Source organism: Watersipora subatra, chromosome 2 (genome assembly GCF_963576615.1).
Source record: "Watersipora subatra chromosome 2, tzWatSuba1.1, whole genome shotgun sequence".
Taxonomy (NCBI): Eukaryota; Metazoa; Bryozoa; class Gymnolaemata; order Cheilostomatida; family Watersiporidae; genus Watersipora; species Watersipora subatra.
In genome coordinates this window covers 3,870,504-3,892,425 of record NC_088709.1, presented here as the reverse complement: position 1 = coordinate 3,892,425, position 21,922 = coordinate 3,870,504, and the positions used below count along the sequence as shown (strand labels likewise).

Below are 21,922 nucleotides of genomic sequence, written 5' to 3'. Positions count from 1 at the left end.
ATGCCAATTAGCATCATGGGTATTACCTCAACAGCTAGCTGCACTCAGAAGCAAGAAGAAGCAGGCTGTCGAGAGTAACTAAAGATGTTACCAACGACGCATCAGATACAGATACCTGCTGCGTGCCGAATGAATTCTCAGTATGTAGAAATGACTGCTAGTAAGCTGCAATACAGCTGGGTATTCTTCGGGTCTCGTGTACTCCACACATTTGCACTACAACACCGTTAGACCAATAGGTAGAGGAACTTTACTCGATGCATGGAATTAAACAAGGAGGCTAAGCAGGGTAAAACAAAAGAGTTTAAAACACTAATAAATGTTTGAAAGCTTTGATTTCAGTGAAATTTAACAAATTGTCATAGCAAGTGTCTTTATACAGTGTAATATCAGCCTCTTGAATTACGAGCTGACCAATCTATAACAATGAACCCGCCAAAACTAGACTACTTGAGGTGGAGCAAGTTGATATTGGGAAGATGGCACGGAACGGGGTTTCTTCTTTCGCGATCAATTGGCCAGAACCCACTCTAATAGCCTAAATCATTTTCACTCACTAAAGAGTCAGCATTATAGCTGCCTGCTAAGCTAGGCCTGTGATCAATTATTAGTAAATGACAAATTCTGCCCAACATACTAGTAAGCAAAACAAACGATAACTTTCTAAACCCTCTGAAGACTTCCTGCATGCACTCAAACAGAGACTTGACCACGCAGATGTTGAGAAGATAACTAACAGGGTTATCTATTTAGGTGTGTAATTGACACGCTATACTGCAAAAAGTTTTATACTCTTTTTATGTTTTATATATACTAGTACCCTGGTAGTCCCGTGCGCTGTGAGAGATCGTTATGCGTAATAACTATGTGCACAATTATTCTTTATATGCAAAAGTAATCAATGGTGTAGATGATAGCATGCTTGGCTGGGAATCGGAATATCTGGGTTCGATACCCGTGCAATGCAATTTTTTTTCTCGGCGTGGTGATGGATTAACTCTTATTATAGCAAAGGTTGCTGATCTAGAGATGACAGAGACATGCTAAAGACATAGTTACGGCGTCTTTTAATTAGCAAAGCAGAATAGCATTGAAGCTAATCAAAATGCAAGTCAGATGACAGATAAAAACCCACAACAGAAGAGGTTTCGTCCATTTGTTAGGATTCCACTGACTAACATGAATGGTAGTGAATAAAGCTGTTGCTTTGATACCAGTGCAGAAATAACTACGATACAAGATGCTACGATACAAGACGCTACGATACAAGACGCTACGATACAAGACGCTACGATACAAGACGCTACGATACAAAACACTACGATACAAGACGCTACGATACAAGACGCTACGATACAAGACGCTACGATACAAGACGCTACGATACAAGACGCTACGATACAAGACGCTACGATACAAGACGCTACGATACAAGACGCTACGATACAAGACACTATGATACAAGACGCTACGATACAAGACGCTACGATACAAGACGCTACGATACAAGACGCTACGATACAAGACGCTACGATACAGCTATGATACAAAAAGCTACGATACAAGACGATATACAAGTGTCTAGCTGCTGCGCTACAGTGCGACCACTTGATAACTCACCCTAACAGTACAAGCAGGCTGTTCGTGATCCTGAAAGTAGGAGACGGTTAAATGCAGCTTTAGCCTATGGTCTATGTATGAAAGATTGGTTGGATCGAACTTGAAGCCTGTGAGAGAGTCCTGCTTAATGTGATCATCCATCTGGTGATTCTCAGCATAGAGAGAGGAGTCTGAGATTGAGTCATTACCAATGCTCTTGTAGCTAAAATCACAAAGCTATTTAGAATATTCATTCACCCACACATGATACCGCACATGATACCGCACAGCCAAAAGGTTGGTTGGTAACGCTGTTACAAAGTGAGAAAGATTTACAGCACAAAAATATTATAACAATTCCATTTCAAAGAATTACATCTAAAAAAAATGTAGCTTAAAATTGCAATGCTGAATTCTTTTCAGAAGCTCTGGAAGAACATGCAATGGTTTTGAAATACAGTACAAACACAATCTCAGGCCAGATTGCCTTTGTGAGCCAAGGTTTGGCTGTAGCATGAATTATGACAAATGCATGGGCCAACAATCAATTTTGCTGATGTGCAACATTATTGATATCATCTCTAAAATAGTCTTGATGGTATAATCGAACATACAAAATTAATTCACTCCAATCTTTGCTTCTAATGTTGAAATCGTAATATGTTGACGCAAACATTTTTATAACAATATGTTGCAGTTATTTAAAACTTGAAAAAAATTAAAACCTATATTATATATTGAAAATATGCTAATAAAATAGTGATCGATAAAAAGGGGTTTGATTGTTACTTTACCTTACAGAGAGCGCAGCAAGAGATCATGAGTGTAGGCTTGGCACTGCGCCGGTTCAGAGGGATGAGTGATCGCGTAATTTACTTTAATTCTACTAGATATAATTTACTTTAATTCTACTAGATATAATTTACTTTAATTCTACTAGATATAATTTACTTTAATTCTACTAGATATAATTTACTTTAATTCTACTAGATATAATTTACTTTAATTCTACTAGATATAATTTACTTTAATTCTACTAGATATAATTTACTTTAATTCTACTAGATATAATTTACTTTAATTTTACTAGATATAATTTACTTTAATTCTACTAGATATAATTTACTTTAATTCTACTAGATATAATTTACTTTAATTCTACTAGATATAATTTACTTTAATTCTACTAGATATAATTTACTTTAATTCTACTAGATATAATTTACTTTAATTCCACTAGATATAATTTACTTTAATTCTACTAGATATAATTTACTTTAATTCTACTAGATATAATTTACTTTAATTCTACTAGATATAATTTACTTTAATTCTACTAAATATAATTTACTTTAATTCTACTAGATATAATTTACTTTAATTCTACTAGATATAATTTACTTTAATTCTACTAGATATAATTTACTTTAATTCTACTAGATATAATTTACTTTAATTCTACTAGATATAATTTACTTTAATTCTACTAGATATAATTTACTTTAATTCTACTAGATATAATTTACTTTAATTCTACTAGATATAATTTACTTTAATTCTACTAGATATAATTTACTTTAATTCTACTAGATATAATTTACTTTAATTCTACTAGATATAATTTACTTTAATTCTACTAGATATAATTTACTTTAATTCTACTAGATATAATTTACTTTAATTCTACTAGATATAATTTACTTTAATTCCACTAGATATAATTTACTTTAATTCTACTAGATATAATTTACTTTAATTCCACTAGATATAATTTACTTTAATTCCACTAGATATAATTTACTTTAATTCTACTAGATATAATTTACTTTAATTCCACTAGATATAATTTACTTTAATTCTACTAGATATAATTTACTTTAATTCTACTAGATATAATTTACTTTAATTCTACTAGATATAATTTACTTTAATTCCACTAGATATAATTTACTTTAATTCTACTAGATATAATTTACTTTAATTCTACTAGATATAATTTACTTTAATTCTACTAGATATAATTTACTTTAATTCTACTAGATATAATTTACTTTAATTCTACTAGATATAATTTACTTTAATTCCACTAGATATAATTTACTTTAATTCTACTAGATATAATTTACTTTAATTCCACTAGATATAATTTACTTTAATTCTACTAGATATAATTTACTTTAATTCTACTAGATATAATTTACTTTAATTCCACTAGATATAATTTACTTTAATTCTACTAGATATAATTTACTTTAATTCTACTAGATATAATTTACTTTAATTCTACTAGATATAATTTACTTTAATTCTACTAGATATAATTTACTTTAATTCTACTAGATATAATTTACTTTAATTCCACTAGATATAATTTACTTTAATTCCACTAGATATAATTTACTTTAATTCTACTAGATATAATTTACTTTAATTCTACTAGATATAATTTACTTTAATTCTACTAGATATAATTTACTTTAATTCCACTAGATATAATTTACTTTAATTCTACTAGATATAATTTACTTTAATTCTACTAGATATAATTTACTTTAATTCCACTAGATATAATTTACTTTAATTCCACTAGATATAATTTACTTTAATTCTACTAGATATAATTTACTTTAATTCTACTAGATATAATTTACTTTAATTCTACTAGATATAATTTACTTTAATTCTACTAGATATAATTTACTTTAATTCCACTAGATATAATTTACTTTAATTCCACTAGATATAATTTACTTTAATTCTACTAGATATAATTTACTTTAATTCTACTAGATATAATTTACTTTAATTCTACTAGATATAATTTACTTTAATTCCACTAGATATAATTTACTTTAATTCTACTAGATATAATTTACTTTAATTCTACTAGATATAATTTACTTTAATTCCACTAGATATAATTTACTTTAATTCTACTAGATATAATTTACTTTAATTCTACTAGATATAATTTACTTTAATTCCACTAGATATAATTTACTTTAATTCTACTAGATATAATTTACTTTAATTCTACTAGATATAATTTACTTTAATTCTACTAGATATAATTTACTTTAATTCTACTAGATATAATTTACTTTCATTCCACTAGATATAATTTACTTTAATTCCACTAGATATAATTTACTTTAATTCCACTAGATATAATTTACTTTAATTCTACTAGATATAATTTACTTTAATTCCACTAGATATAATTTACTTTAATTCTACTAGATATAATTTACTTTAATTCTACTAGATATAATTTACTTTAATTCCACTAGATATAATTTACTTTAATTCTACTAGATATAATTTACTTTAATTCTACTAGATATAATTTACTTTAATTCCACTAGATATAATTTACTTTAATTCCACTAGATATAATTTACTTTAATTCTACTAGATATAATTTACTTTAATTCCACTAGATATAATTTACTTTAATTCTACTAGATATAATTTACTTTAATTCTACTAGATATAATTTACTTTAATTCTACTAGATATAATTTACTTTAATTCTACTAGATATAATTTACTTTAATTCTACTAGATATAATTTACTTTAATTCCACTAGATATAATTTACTTTAATTCTACTAGATATAATTTACTTTAATTCTACTAGATATAATTTACTTTAATTCTACTAGATATAATTTACTTTAATTCTACTAGATATAATTTACTTTAATTCTACTAGATATAATTTACTTTAATTCTACTAGATATAATTTACTTTAATTCTACTAGATATAATTTACTTTAATTCTACTAGATATAATTTACTTTAATTCTACTAGATATAATTTACTTTAATTCTACTAGATATAATTTACTTTAATTCTACTAGATATAATTTACTTTAATTCTACTAGATATAATTTACTTTAATTCTACTAGATATAATTTACTTTAATTCCACTAGATATAATTTACTTTAATTCTACTAGATATAATTTACTTTAATTCTACTAGATATAATTTACTTTAATTCTACTAGATATAATTTACTTTAATTCCACTAGATATAATTTACTTTAATTCTACTAGATATAATTTACTTTAATTCTACTAGATATAATTTACTTTAATTCTACTAGATATAATTTACTTTAATTCCACTAGATATAATTTACTTTAATTCTACTAGATATAATTTACTTTAATTCTACTAGATATAATTTACTTTAATTCCACTAGATATAATTTACTTTAATTCTACTAGATATAATTTACTTTAATTCTACTAGATATAATTTACTTTAATTCTACTAGATATAATTTACTTTAATTCTACTAGATATAATTTACTTTAATTCTACTAGATATAATTTACTTTAATTCCACTAGATATAATTTACTTTAATTCCACTAGATATAATTTACTTTAATTCTACTAGATATAATTTACTTTAATTCTACTAGATATAATTTACTTTAATTCTACTAGATATAATTTACTTTAATTCTACTAGATATAATTTACTTTAATTCCACTAGATATAATTTACTTTAATTCTACTAGATATAATTTACTTTAATTCTACTAGATATAATTTACTTTAATTCTACTAGATATAATTTACTTTAATTCTACTAGATATAATTTACTTTAATTCTACTAGATATAATTTACTTTAATTCTACTAGATATAATTTACTTTAATTCCACTAGATATAATTTACTTTAATTCTACTAGATATAATTTACTTTAATTCTACTAGATATAATTTACTTTAATTCTACTAGATATAATTTACTTTAATTCTACTAGATATAATTTACTTTAATTCCACTAGATATAATTTACTTTAATTCCACTAGATATAATTTACTTTAATTCTACTAGATATAATTTACTTTAATTCCACTAGATATAATTTACTTTAATTCTACTAGATATAATTTACTTTAATTCTACTAGATATAATTTACTTTAATTCTACTAGATATAATTTACTTTAATTCTACTAGATATAATTTACTTTAATTCTACTAGATATAATTTACTTTAATTCTACTAGATATAATTTACTTTAATTCTACTAGATATAATTTACTTTAATTCCACTAGATATAATTTACTTTAATTCTACTAGATATAATTTACTTTAATTCTACTAGATATAATTTACTTTAATTCTACTAGATATAATTTACTTTAATTCTACTAGATATAATTTACTTTAATTCTACTAGATATAATTTACTTTAATTCCACTAGATATAATTTACTTTAATTCTACTAGATATAATTTACTTTAATTCTACTAGATATAATTTACTTTAATTCTACTAGATATAATTTACTTTAATTCTACTAGATATAATTTACTTTAATTCTACTAGATATAATTTACTTTAATTCTACTAGATATAATTTACTTTAATTCTACTAGATATAATTTACTTTAATTCCACTAGATATAATTTACTTTAATTCTACTAGATATAATTTACTTTAATTCTACTAGATATAATTTACTTTAATTCCACTAGATATAATTTACTTTAATTCTACTAGATATAATTTACTTTAATTCTACTAGATATAATTTACTTTAATTCTACTAGATATAATTTACTTTAATTCCACTAGATATAATTTACTTTAATTCTACTAGATATAATTTACTTTAATTCTACTAGATATAATTTACTTTAATTCCACTAGATATAATTTACTTTAATTCCACTAGATATAATTTACTTTAATTCTACTAGATATAATTTACTTTAATTCTACTAGATATAATTTACTTTAATTCCACTAGATATAATTTACTTTAATTCTACTAGATATAATTTACTTTAATTCTACTAGATATAATTTACTTTAATTCTACTAGATATAATTTACTTTAATTCTACTAGATATAATTTACTTTAATTCTACTAGATATAATTTACTTTAATTCTACTAGATATAATTTACTTTAATTCTACTAGATATAATTTACTTTAATTCCACTAGATATAATTTACTTTAATTCTACTAGATATAATTTACTTTAATTCTACTAGATATAATTTACTTTAATTCTACTAGATATAATTTACTTTAATTCTACTAGATATAATTTACTTTAATTCTACTAGATATAATTTACTTTAATTCCACTTATAGTTTTATTATTTTTACTTTTCAATTTTCAACTTTTCTTCTTTTTGTCTTCCAAAAGTTTAATGAATGTTCTAAGAAATTAGGGATATCTTGTTGGAAATTGCTACTCAGGTAGAGGGATATTCCCTCCATTTTAACAACACATGTAAAACTCCTAAGCAGAGTAGAGGTGATTGAGTTGAGGTTATATACGATAATGTAGACAATAATATATATATGAATGAGCCGGCGTAATGGATCCAACATGCTTCACTTTAGCTAGCAGTTTGGATTGGCTAGCTGTGACCATGTTTTGAATGCTCTCAGTAAATTGTTAATAGAGAAATATTACTAACAAGGATAATAAGCAATATACTGCTGTTGTCATCGCTATTTTAAATTAAGTGATCTATTTTATTTTGATCACAGTTTAAATTAAACAAAGAAAGTGGGCTAAGCAAAATCTCTTACAAATGTCACTTTTCAGGTGACGTAGTCAAATGAGAACTGAGGAATTGAGCTATCCCTAATAGATGTGTATTTAATAATAACTTGAAGGGCCACCCGGCTAACGTTAGATGTATTATTTGTACATAGCTACCTCAAGCTGTCAGGAGTAGGTGCGGCTGATGCTTTTGGAGAAGGACTTCCTGTAGCAATTTCCTCCTCCGAGTCAATCTGTAATGAATCAGCCGGAGAGACCCAATCACCTGTGCTCTTAGAAGTCCACTCCGCTGTTCCATCTCCATGGGGATGTCTATCAACAATTGGCTGTTTGGATGTGGGTGATGAATCTCCTTCATCCAGAGACATGTAGACACTGTTGTTCGACATACTAAACAAGACATAGAGACACTCATGTTGTGTATTAAAACACAGCACATAAATATGTGGGTTCTAGTTGCTGAATACTATGCAATAGACACGACTATGTAGAGAATTGTACATGACAACTAGAAGGTGAAAACCGAGACCAGAGTTTGGTCACTAGCGAAAAAATAGTCATGCACCGACTAATTCTTCTCCCAATCATACCAAACTACGCATACAAAACTATATAAATCATAGTGAACATACATGGCTGGTAGGATCGGTCTAGCGCATGTGCAGGTGAAGTAAAACAACTAAAGATTTTAGTGAATGATTGCGTTGAGACAACTCTTAAATAAAATAAACAACACAGCGAATCTACAAGAAAATTGTAATGCAGCGTCATGTAATGTCAGACGATATTAAGTAATCACAATGAGCTACCTTGTATATTAGGGCATCTCTAATTTTAGTTCTAAACACCAACCAAGTTGCAGATATTAAACAAAGTTATTGATGAATGCTATTAATTGACAAGCTAACAGTAACCAATGTCCAGATAAGAATAAGTAATGATCAACAAAACCAACTTGAGAGTTGTCTTCTTAAAAAGGTGCACTACACAAGATATGACAGGAGTATACGACTCCATATGAGTAATAAAGCGATAGGACCAACACAAAACACTATCAAGAGTAATAAGTTAATAAGTCTTATAATACAGTTACAGTCAAGCCTCAACTTACAACCGCTTCAAGAAATGAACTTCTTAACATACATGTACATGTACGATGCAAAATCTAAGCAAATAGTTGCTACACGAAGTAATTTCCAGCATTTAATGTTCAGCGTTTTTCAAATGTTGCAATTTTGTAAATTCATATATATGTATGCAGGTCTCCTTCGAATAGTGTGGTTCTACGTTGCTCAAATAATATTAAACAGTGTTTTATAATTTATTTTTTTAGATTTAAAATCATGAATTTAATAAAAAATTGTAGCGCGAGTGGTAGTGATTGTGAAAAAAAGACATTGGTTTTTTTTAATTACAACAATAGACAAAACATAAACAACTTCAAAGTAGTTTTTTTAAATGCTCTGTAGTTGTATAATAGATATTGTGAGGAAGAGAGTAGAGGTGGTTTGGAGAAAAATGGGTGAAATGATGACGGTGATGATCAAAAATACAATTTAAATAAGTTTAAGTATGAAAACAAATATATCTGTGGAAATATATCTATGGAAGTATATCTATGGAAATGTTATGCTAACTTACCCTAGGACACTTATATTTCGCTAGTATTTAGTTTCGTGAGTAGCATACAAAGTAAAATTTCGCTGGAACTTAATTTCGCAGCTCTGATGAGTGCGAAAATATAGTGATGTGAAAATAAATGCAGTGGAACAAACACTAGATTCCTCAGGCCCAGTTCACTGGTACGAAATATTTTTCAATTTGGGACTACCGTACTGTTTGGACTATAAACTGCACCTCTATATAAGCTGCATGTGCTTTATTTTCCAAAAAACGATAATAAAACAATACATAAGCCACACCTTACTATAGGCTGCAGAACTAAGGACTGTGCTTTTTAACGTGGTAGCAACTTTGCCATTTAAAACGAAACAGTACAGAACGGCACAGTTTCGTATTATCTGACGCTTTTTAACTTAGTGCCTGACGGGACAGTACCGTGAGACATTGTTTCGTATTTTCTTTCACAGCTAGAAGTGCACTAATTAGAGATTCCCGTTAGTGCGCCCTAGCGGTGAAAGAAAAAGCCACAGAATAAGCCACAGTGATTAGCCGCACCCTTGTAGGCCTACCTATAAGCCGCATGGCTCAAATCATCAGAAAAAAGTAGCGGCTAATCGTCCGAAAAGTACGGTAGTTTGTACTTGTGAACCGCAGGTAGAAATGTGTAGGCGAGATCAATAATGCAATTTGATCGCTTGCTGCAGTTTGTCTCCTGGACTATCAATGACGTCTAGGTCCCTGCCGCAGTGACTGATGTTGTACCAATATTAGAATTAAAGTATTTATAGCACGCGGTGCCGCGGTGGCCATGGCCCCGGGTTGTTATTGCTTTTGGTTGGTAATAAAATTCATCACCACAATAATTATTATTCAATTTTATGACTTTCCCTGCCAGACTGTCATCCTCATCAGTTACAAATTCAATGACTAAACTAATATCATCATCTTCTTCATTTGTCTAGGCTTTTCCAAAAAGACTTATTATCTTAATTTGTTTTGCCAAGCTGCTCAGTCGGTGTATTAGCTATAATGAGTTTAGCAAAACTTGCCCAATGAGCCAACCCCACACACGAAAATTGCCTGCATTTCTAATATGACGATTTTATTGTGAATATCAATGAAGAAAGCCATTTAATTTCGCGTTTTCGCTCATTCGTTATGATAGTTTATTTTCGCGAAAGGCTGTTGCCACGAAAACGCGAAAGTTAGATGCCGCGAATACATAAGTGTCCTAGAGTATGAAGTCAATGGAGTGTGAACTAGACCAGCTTCACATTCTTATTGAGACCTTGACCAATGCACCATTCATCTCTTATAATACCAAGGCTACACTTCTGTTCACACTCTTTAACATAAAGGCAATGTTACAATATAAAGCACTTTTTCTTAATTATCGTTTTAATTATCTAGTTTCTTACATATAATTCAGCTTTGTGCTGTTAGTATTACACTGGTTTATCTAATGCACATTTTTTATGCCTATAGCGATTATCATTCAGTGTTTTAGGTTGTGAAATGAATTAAATGAAATAAAATTTAATCTTAAAGATGTGGTTGCGTCAAATTTGAGTTGATCTTAAAAAGAAAGCAATTTTTTCTCTATTAGTTGATATGTTGTTTGTTGTGTTAGGCGATCTCATTGCCAAGATATTTGAAGATTAAAATCGAAAAAATCTGATCGCGGTAAAAACGCTCAGGTCAAAAAAACATGCCCAGACTTGCCCAAAATGATGTCACGCGTGATATATCTATCAATATATCTCGTATTCACATCGGCTATTTGCGATATAAGTCTAGTCCTACATGGCATATATTTTATTTTGTATTTGCTCATGTTGGCTAAAATAAAATTTTAAATCTAGCTACAGATGCATTATTATGAATGTTTCAAAGGCCTCAAATAACGAAAATTGACAATTTTTCTTACTTTCTCCAAATGCTGTGTAAACATTTGAGTACCGACTACCAATTCTACCGGTCTACGGTAATTCTGTCAAGCAAACTATGTAGAATAAAGTCTTTGTATCGGCACAGTTCCGTCACTACCACACTAACGATATACAGCCTCCCAAAAGCCTCGCCCACATTATGCCCGTCACCTATCCTTGGGGGTGGGGCTGTATATCATTGCCCACACCGAATACTAGTCAATTCCCTACAATATTAACCAATTCACTACAATATTCTGCAAATCATGTTTTGCATTATCTTCAACAATATTATTTTATTATATAATTTTTACAAGCAAAAAATTTTCATCTTGGCATAAAGCTTGTATTAAAAAGGAGTCACCTTCGCAGTAACTTCACAGCAATTTTTACAATTATGTTGTTCGCCAATAAAACGTGTCGATTGAGCAATTCATTAAAGTAATGATGTTAATTAATTTAGTAAATATCGATGTCCATGCGATTTAATAATAGAGTAAAATCCCTAAATTTGAGATCACAGACAACTCGTTTTACGAGTGATAACATTTATTACGACCTATATAAAAATTTCGCGCTGATGATTGGCTAATGAAGCAACCTTATCAGAACTTTTCAGATGTATCACTAGTGACGTCACGAAAGAAGCACCCGCTGGAACGTGAGCTTTTTAAAAGAGGGCCTCATGCAAACGCATATATCTCTGGACAGGGTTGGTCTACAAAGACAAAAATGGCATCAAATTGTAGCTGATGTTTTAGCCTTTTATGGGTCTTAATTTCATTAAATTGACCTTTTTGGCGCAACCACATCTATAACTCCAAAATACAAAGCAGATTAACTTAACATGTTGAGGCTTGAATGTACAAGTAGCTAAGTGCATAATGCTTGTAGGAAGTGTGAGAAACTAGCAACTAACCTCCCAACATGTATATTACTCTGGTCTGTCACGGGCTTGACACTATGCTTTGGGGAGGTGGAGAGATTGGACGACGAAAATGAGCCAAATGGAGTGCTTTGTGTGCTTCTTGTTGGACAAAGTTCCATGACCATATCACTGCCACAGTGCATACAGTCCATACTAGAACCTGATAATACAGGGCAGAGTTAAATATATATGTATATTATATATATATATTACACTTTTTTGCAATCAACTCAAGTGAGTTGCAGAAAAGTGTGCTATTGGGAACAGCTAAGATCTTGATATGAGTGCTCAAACTCCCAAGTCTCTGGTAGGAGACCCGAGTTAGAGTAGAAATTGCTACCCATATGGGTTAACCGGAGTGAAACAACAATTTTTTATATATATAAATACAGTCAAACATGGATAACTCGAACTTCACGGGACCAAGCAAAAATGTTCGAATTATCAGAGCGTTCAAGTTATCAGAGCACTGTCACAAGTCCATGTATTTACTTATTTATTAGCAGATACATGTACATATACAAACTATAATATAAATCAAAAACACAAATGGCTTGCTTCAAATTAAATGCTTCTAATGTAAAGTTTAAAACGTTTTTATCAAAAAGTATAGAGATTTTTCTATCACTTGAGATTGGTTTGTTGTTTGAGGTGATGTTATTGCCAGGACGTTTTTTAGATTGACATTGGCAAAACTTGATCGTTGTTGAAATGCTCAAAAGAAAAGACATTTTTTTCTTTTGAGCGTTTTACCCACGATCAATTTCGCCGATTTTTCTTGAAGTTTATGCAAAGATTACCTTACTTTACCTGGGATTCGTTAAGAGCAACACTCCGAGGCAGTTCAATTAGAGGTTTTACGAGGTTTTACGGTACATTGTATATCACTCACGCTTTTTGAATGGATACTTATTGAATGTACACACGTATTCTGTGTTTAGGTCAAACGATGAATAGTTTTTTTAGCTAAGACAATGTATACGTTTAATTACAACAATTTTTAAGACATTTTAAACATTCAACATTCCGACGTTGATTCAACACGGAATCAACGTCGGAAAACTATTCATCACGGGCTAGCCGGGTCACGCACTCAAAGATTTTTGCCACGCACATACAAAACAAAAACAACATGCTGTTTTTGTTTTGTATGTACGTGGCGAAAATCCTTGCGCGCGTGACCTGGCTAGCCCATGCTATTCATCGTATAGCAGTATAAATCAAATTTCACCAAACCTTTAGAAAAGTCGTTGACAAAAATATTTGCCAATGGTGGTAATAACGACGCTTATGAATTACGAAAAGATGAGGTTTACCTCTATGGCTTTGAATAAAGTGATTTTCTAAAGCGATAACAACCGTTTTGGTAGCCGTTGGGCAAAAAAACAGTTCGAATTAACAGTGTTGAGTTCGAGTTATCTATAGCAATTTATCATTACGTGGGAACGGACCAAAGAAACCGTTCGAATTAACCATGTGTTCGAGCTATCCGTGGGCGAGTTATCCATGTTTGACTGTATATACATATAAATATATATATATAAATATATATATACACATATACTTTCATTGGACAGTCTATAATCATTTTTATAGAAAAAAGATTTTACATAATTATATGATGCCACCAAAACAAAAGTTAGAATAAAACAGAGTTGGAAGACTTTCCTTGGTCATCTAAACAAGATAAACGAATGATTTCTGAGATAGTCTCAAAGCTTGAGATACAACTTAAAATCCACAGAATGATAAAAAAGAGTTTGTGTTAAATGAGCTACACCTAGCAAGGCTACCACCTACAGGAGATAATTAAGCCTGTCATCGGAAGATAACATTTAGTCATTGGAAATTACAAAATCAGTGTTCATGATAAAATCAGTGTTCATGATAAAATCAGTGTTCATAATAAAATCAGTGTTCATGATAAAATCAGTGTTCATAATAAAATCAGTGTTCATAATAAAATCAGTGTTCATGATAAAATCAGTGTTCATGATAAAATCAGTGTTCATGATAAAATCAGTGTTCATGATAAAATCAGTGTTCATGATAAAATCAGTGTTCATGATAAAATCAGTGTTCATGATAAAATCAGTGTTCATGATAAAATCAGTGTTCATGATAAAATCCGTGTTCATGATAAAATCAGTGTTCATAATAAAATCAGTGTTCATGATAAAATCAGTGTTCATGATAAAATCAGTGTTCATGATAAAATCAGTGTTCATGATAAAATCAGTGTTCATGATAAAATCAGTGTTCATAATAAAATCAGTGTTCATGATAAAATCAGTGTTCATAATAAAATCAGTGTTCATAATAAAATCCGTGTTCATGATAAAATCAGTGTTCATAATAAAATCAGTGTTCATGATAAAATCAGTGTTCATGATAAAATCAGTGTTCATGATAAAATCAGTGTTCATGATAAAATCAGTGTTCATGATAAAATCAGTGTTCATGATAAAATCAGTGTTCATAATAAAATCAGTGTTCATAATAAAATCCGTGTTCATGATAAAATCAGTGTTCATGATAAAATCCGTGTTCATGATAAAATCAGTGTTCATGATAAAATCAGTGTTCATGATAAAATCAGTGTTCATGATAAAATCCGTGTTCATGATAAAATCAGTGTTCATGATAAAATCAGTTCATGATAAAATCAGTGTTCATAATAAAATCAGTGTTCATGATAAAATCAGTGTTCATGATAAAATCAGTGTTCATGATAAAATCAGTGTTCATGATAAAATCAGTGTTCATGATAAAATCAGTGTTCATGATAAAATCAGTGTTCATGATAAAATCAGTGTTCATGATAAAATCAGTGTTCATAATAAAATCAGTGTTCATGATAAAATCAGTGTTCATAATAAAATCAGTGTTCATAATAAAATCCGTGTTCATGATAAAATCAGTGTTCATAATAAAATCAGTGTTCATGATAAAATCAGTGTTCATGATAAAATCAGTGTTCATGATAAAATCAGTGTTCATGATAAAATCAGTGTTCATGATAAAATCAGTGTTCATGATAAAATCAGTGTTCATAATAAAATCAGTGTTCATAATAAAATCCGTGTTCATGATAAAATCAGTGTTCATGATAAAATCAGTGTTCATGATAAAATCAGTGTTCATGATAAAATCAGTGTTCATGATAAAATCAGTGTTCATGATAAAATCAGTGTTCATGATAAAATCAGTGTTCATAATAAAATCAGTGTTCATGATAAAATCAGTGTTCATGATAAAATCAGTGTTCATGATAAAATCAGTGTTCATGATAAAATACAAATACTTACCATTTTTGACAGATTTCTTGACAATGAACTGCTTTCCACATTTCAAACACTACAAGCATCATGTAACAGCAAATAACAGCAAATAACAACAAGAAAATGAGAGTACAATTTATGGTGTAAATCATAAATAATAACAACAGCCTGTAAGCACAACAGACCAGCCTGTAAGCACAACAGACCAGCCTGTAAGCACAACAGACCAGCCTGTAAGCACAACAGACCAGCCCGTAAGCACACTACAGACCAGCCCATAAGCAGCGAACCAGTCTATAAAGATGCCACAGACCAGCCTATGGGCGTACCAAACACGAGTCTATATGCACATCATATACCCCATCATACACCCCCTGCAAGCACACCACCTGCAAGCACACCACACACCAACCAATGAAGCTCCTGTACACTAGCCCTTGAAGACACCATCCGCTATGAGAGAATGTAAAACCAAGAGAAAGGGATCTAACCTCACTGACTCCTGTAGATTTTCTTGATGACTGAGTGCTGGCGGCTATTGGCTGTAGGATGTCCACCAACCGCATAGCGTCATTTAGGTCCTCCATCACATAACAGCGCTCCCGACGGTCTTTTCTGAAGTAGTCAAACTTGCACCTAACCATCTGTCGTCCATCCTGTAGGTCGTAAGATATGATCTCATCAGTATACTCATCACACTATGTTTAGCTATTCTCTGTTTTTTTTAATAATATTCGAACGCAACAATTTTGATCAGGCCTAAATACGATTACAAAATTGTTTTGAAAGGACCCGAATGAAGACCAGCACGGTGCAAGTCACGACTGTCAAGTCACATGGAATATGAAGCAATGAGTAAAAATATCGAGGGAAATATTAATAAACATTGCAACAAAGGAATGCACTACTACTAAAACAGTGTCAAACACATAATTCCCTTGCCAGTTCCACATGTCGAACTTCCAAAAGGGCTGACAACTCCAACATCTCAGTAAGTATCCCTTCGATACTCTTCTCTATGATTTGCTTTTCTGTGAATGACAAGAGAAACTCTTCGGCATCAATGACAGGCAGCTTCACGATGAAGGGATCGTAATGCATATCTGCAAAATGGAAAATAGCATTGAGAATGGAACAAACACCAAATAGGATCGAACAACTCGCAGAAACAAACAACAAGCAACAAACAAAAACCAATTATAGTAGTATTTTTCTCACCAAAACCCTTGAAGTTAGTGATATTATATTGGCTGACAATAGTTCTTCCTATAATAACTGACCATAAGCACATTCCTAGCTACTGTTCAGTTCTGTTTAATATCAGTGCTATCATATGGCTTCTCATGATCTCATACGATTCAAGGCATTGTTGTTGTATCCATGTAAAACAGATTGATGAAAACACAAACTAGCATTTAACCTGCCTATACACATGCTGTTGAGATACACATGCTGTTGAGATAGCCAATACACATGCTGTTGAGATAGCCAATACACATGCTGTTGAGATAGCCAATACACATGCTGTTGAGATAGCCAATACACATGCTGTTGGGATAGCCAATACACATGCTGTTGAGATAGCCAATACACATGCTGTTGAGATAGCCAATACACATGCTGTTGGGATAGCCAATACACATGCTGTTGAGATAGCCAATACACATGCTGTTGAGATAGCCAATACACATGCTGTTGAGATAGCCAATACACATGCTGTTGAGATAGCCAATACACATGCTGTTGAGATAGCCAATACACATGCTGTTGGGATAGCCAATACACATGCTGTTGAGATAGCCAATACACATGCTGTTGGGATAGCCAATACACATGCTGTTGAGATAGCCAATACACATGCTGTTGGGATAGCCAATACACATGCTGTTGGGATAGCCAATACACGTGCTGTTGGAATAGCCAATACACATGCTGTTGAGATACACATGCTGTTGGGATAGCCAATACACATGCTGTTGAGATAGCCAATACACATGCTGTTGAGATAGCCAATACACATGCTGTTGAGATAGCCAATACACATGCTGTTGAGATAGCCAATACACATGCTGTTGAGATAGCCAATACACATGCTGTTGGGATAGCCAATACACATGCTGTTGAGATAGCCAATACACATGCTGTTGGGATACACATGCTGTTGGGATAGCCAATACACATGCTGTTGGGATAGCCAATACACGTGCTGTTGGAATAGCCAATACACATGCTGTTGAGATACACATGCTGTTGGGATAGCCAATACACATGCTGTTGGGATACACATGCTGTTGGAATAGCCAATACACATGCTGTTGAGATACACATGCTGTTGGGATAGCCAATACACATGCTGTTGGGATACACATGCTGTTGGAATAGCCAATACACATGCTGTTGAGATACACATGCTGTTGAGATAGCCAATACACATGCTGTTGAGATACACATGCTGTTGGGATAGCCAATACACATGCTGTTGAGATAGCCAATACACATGCTGTTGAGATAGCCAATACACATGCTGTTGAGATACACATGCTGCTGGGATAGCCAATACACATGCTGTTGAGATAGCCAATACACATGCTGTTGAGATAGCCAATACACATGCTGTTGGGATAGCCAATACACATGCTGTTGGGATAGCCAATACACATGCTGTTGAGATAGCCAATACACATGCTGTTGGGATAGCCAATACACATGCTGTTGGGATAGCCAATACACATGCTGTTGGGATAGCCAATACACATACTGTTGAGATACACATGCCGTTGGGATAGCCAATACACAAGCTGTTGGGATGCCAATACACATACTGTTGAGATACACATGCCGTTGGGATAGCCCTCATAACCAACACGTTGAATGTGGCTCACACGTGATAAGTAAAAAATTTTCATTAAAAATAGAAGAGCTACAGCCGTACCGAGCTCGCTGCCGACAGCTTCCTCAACACTGTGTGTGGACTCATTGTCAGTGGCAGATGGATCAGTGGCATAAGGATTGGAACTCCCCTCACCAGCAGTCACATCATTCTCCTTTGTCTCTCCTGATTCCGTCTCGCATGGATTTCCATGCTTATTCTCAGCGTCATGCATACTATCGTTGTACTTGCCTAGACCTGAGTCTGATGCCATCTTATCCTCTGTGGTCTTTGAGTCTGTCGACACCTTATGCCCTACAAATATAAGAATTGTGGATATCCTCCTACAAATAAATACACTTGATGGCATGGAATGTACACACACATCATGGCAGTACAGCTAATGTATGTTCACAACTCCATGCACTTGAGCAACAATCCTGCAAACCGAACTAAAAAAGCTTTTTGCAGATTCCACTACAGAAAGTCAACCGAATCAACGGATCACTAGAGCTAAAAGAGGGTATTGAATCCCTAACAAATATAGATGATAAACAGTGCTAACTAGAAGCTGTTTATACAAACATAAGACCTATAGGTACAACTGGTACATTCATATGTATGTTCAACTCGCTGTATGTTGGATCAAACAAATAGAAGAGGTTTTTGTTGTTTTACGTTAAAGAGGCGCTAATGGAAATGGTAGTTGAGCGGTGCATAGATTCAAAGATAGAAGTACTGATAGATATACGTGGTGTGTCATAAGGTACACCAACTCAACTTACATATTTTTTCACTATTATATTTTTAGTTTTATCAATCTCTTTACTTCCACTTCCGAAACTGCAGTGTTATGAATAATATCGAAAGTGTATTTTGCAATTTCTTCAGGTTGTAAAGTAAAAATTTACATATATTGGAAAAATTTCGGGTTGATGTGATCATAAGAGATTTGAATGTATTTTAATAAGCTAATAGTATGCATACTTCTAACCAAGCAATGAAAAAGTGTTCATGGAAACTTAATTAGATCTAGCACTACTTCTATATACAGTGAAACATGGATAACTCGCCCTCGGATATAGCGAACACATGGTTAACTCGACTGGATTTGCTTGGTCCGTTCCCACGCAATGATAAATGGCTCTATATAACTCGAATTCAACACTGTTATAACGAACTGTTTTTTGCCCAACGGCTACCGAAACGGTTGCTATCGCTTTAGAAAATCACTTTATTCCAAGCCATAGAGGTAAACCTCAACTTTTCGTAATTCATAAGCGTCGTTATTACCTCCATCGGCAAAATATTTTTGTCAACGACTGTTCTAAAGGTTTGGTGAAATTTGATTTATACTGCTATACGATGAATACCACGGGCTAGCCGGGTCACGCGCGCAAGGATTTTCACCACGCACATACAAAACAAAAACAGCATGTTGTTTTTGTTTTGTATTTGCGTGGCGAAAATCCTTGAGTGCGTGACCCGGCTAGCCCGTGATGAATAGTTTTCCGACGTTGATTCCGTGTTGAATTAACGTCGGAATGTTGAATGTTTAAAACGTCTTAAAAATTGTTGAAATCAAACGTATACTTTGTCTTAGCTAAAAAAAAACTATTCATCGTTTGACCTAAACACAAAATACGTGTGTACATTCAATAAGTATCCATTCAAAAAGCGTGAGTGATATACAATGTACCGTAAAACCTCGTAAAACTTTTAATTGAACTGCCTCGGAGTGTTGCTCTTAACGAATCCCAGGTAAAGTAAGGTAATCTTTGCATAAACTTCAAGAAAGATCGGCAAAATTGATCGTGGGTAAAACGCTCAAAAGAAAAAGATGTCTTTTCTTTGAGCATTTCAGCAACGATCAAGTTTTGCCAATGTCAATCTAAAAACGTCCTGGCAATAACATCACCTCAAACAACAAACCAATCTCAAGTGATAGAAAAATCTCTATACTTTTTGATAAAAACGTTTTAAACTTTACATTAGAAGCATTTAATTTGAAACAAGCCATTTGTGCTTTTGATTTATATTATAGTTTGTATATGTTCATGTATCTACTAATAAATAAGTAAATACATGGACTTGTGACAGTGCTCTGATAACTTGAACACTCTGATAATTCGAACACTTTTGCTCGGTCCCTTGAAGTTTGAGTTATCCGAGTTTCACTGTATATATAAATTTCAAAGTTTGTGTGTATGGGTGTGTTTCGGTTTATCCAGCTATAGCTATTAAAATTTAGGAATGAAATATCCGTTTTATGCTGGTTTTGATCTCGGAACTTCCCGTTCGCCTGGCAAATATCTTACCAATTAATTTACGCGCAATGCATTGAATCCTGAGGCGAGATGAGCTGTTGTCAGTTACAATAGGCATAGCATTCTGCATTACGCAACTAAAGCTTGCTCTCACAGCTTGCTCTCACAGCTCATATTGATAAGTTCAGCAATATGGATAGTAGCATAATCAAATTAGTCTTTGGCAATGTGCCAGGCTAATGGCAAGTGGCAGACAACTACATTACTTACACTTGTTTATAAGCTGTTTTTTAAAATTCGTGCAATACCGAGCATTCAGCAAGTTATTACATACGGTAAGGCCTGGTGAAACAGGAAACAAGCATAACAAAATACTGTAAATAGAAGATGCTATCATTGTCTGTGAAGGGTTAAATGCTCGTCTCCTGAACAACATTTTTACCAAGCACAACAGCAGTCTTTCAAAAGATTCTTGGAACGATATAACCACAGGAGAAATATGTTGCAGACCCAAATGGAACCACAATATAAAATAAGGTGAGAGAGCAGATGACTCTGAATAAACCAGTAGCATAACTAACCATCAGGTTTAAACACCACACGATCTGAAGGAGGGTTTGAAGGATGCTGACCATTGAAGCTCTGTAGCCATTCATCTCCAAACTCCTCTCTCATCGTATCAGCCTTAGTTTTAACCTTAGAGAGCTGAAGGGAGCTCTTAGGGGAGGGGCGGGGACTGTCCGAGTTGTTAACAGAAGGTAGCACTGTTGAAACTACAAGTTCAAACACTCACAGTAAGTACCAAAACAGTGTGATAAGACTTGTATCGCAGTTGAACACTTCTTAACTCATCATATCAGGTA

The 21,922-nt window shown here is 32.1% G+C and overlaps 1 protein-coding gene across 3 annotated transcripts in view; it reads right to left on the bottom strand.

Annotated features, from left to right (window-relative positions):
• The window catches only part of LOC137387160 (serine/threonine-protein kinase 11-interacting protein-like), a 51,930-nt gene that overhangs the window by 4,087 nt on the left and 25,921 nt on the right, over window positions 1-21,922 (bottom strand). For 2 of the 3 annotated variants that reach the window (XM_068073482.1, XM_068073484.1), the window contains 9 exons: window positions 21,641-21,832; window positions 18,856-19,107; window positions 16,866-17,026; window positions 16,415-16,579; window positions 15,951-15,999; window positions 12,634-12,802; window positions 8,320-8,553; window positions 1,621-1,822; window positions 116-216 (listed from right to left, as the gene is read on the bottom strand). In XM_068073482.1, coding sequence (XP_067929583.1) covers window positions 116-216; window positions 1,621-1,822; window positions 8,320-8,553; window positions 12,634-12,802; window positions 15,951-15,999; window positions 16,415-16,579; window positions 16,866-17,026; window positions 18,856-19,107; window positions 21,641-21,832 — 1,525 coding nt within the window. The remainder of the gene's footprint in view (window positions 1-115; window positions 217-1,620; window positions 1,823-8,319; window positions 8,554-12,633; window positions 12,803-15,950; window positions 16,000-16,414; window positions 16,580-16,865; window positions 17,027-18,855; window positions 19,108-21,640; window positions 21,833-21,922) is intronic. The other variant, XM_068073483.1, reaches the window with a different exon arrangement.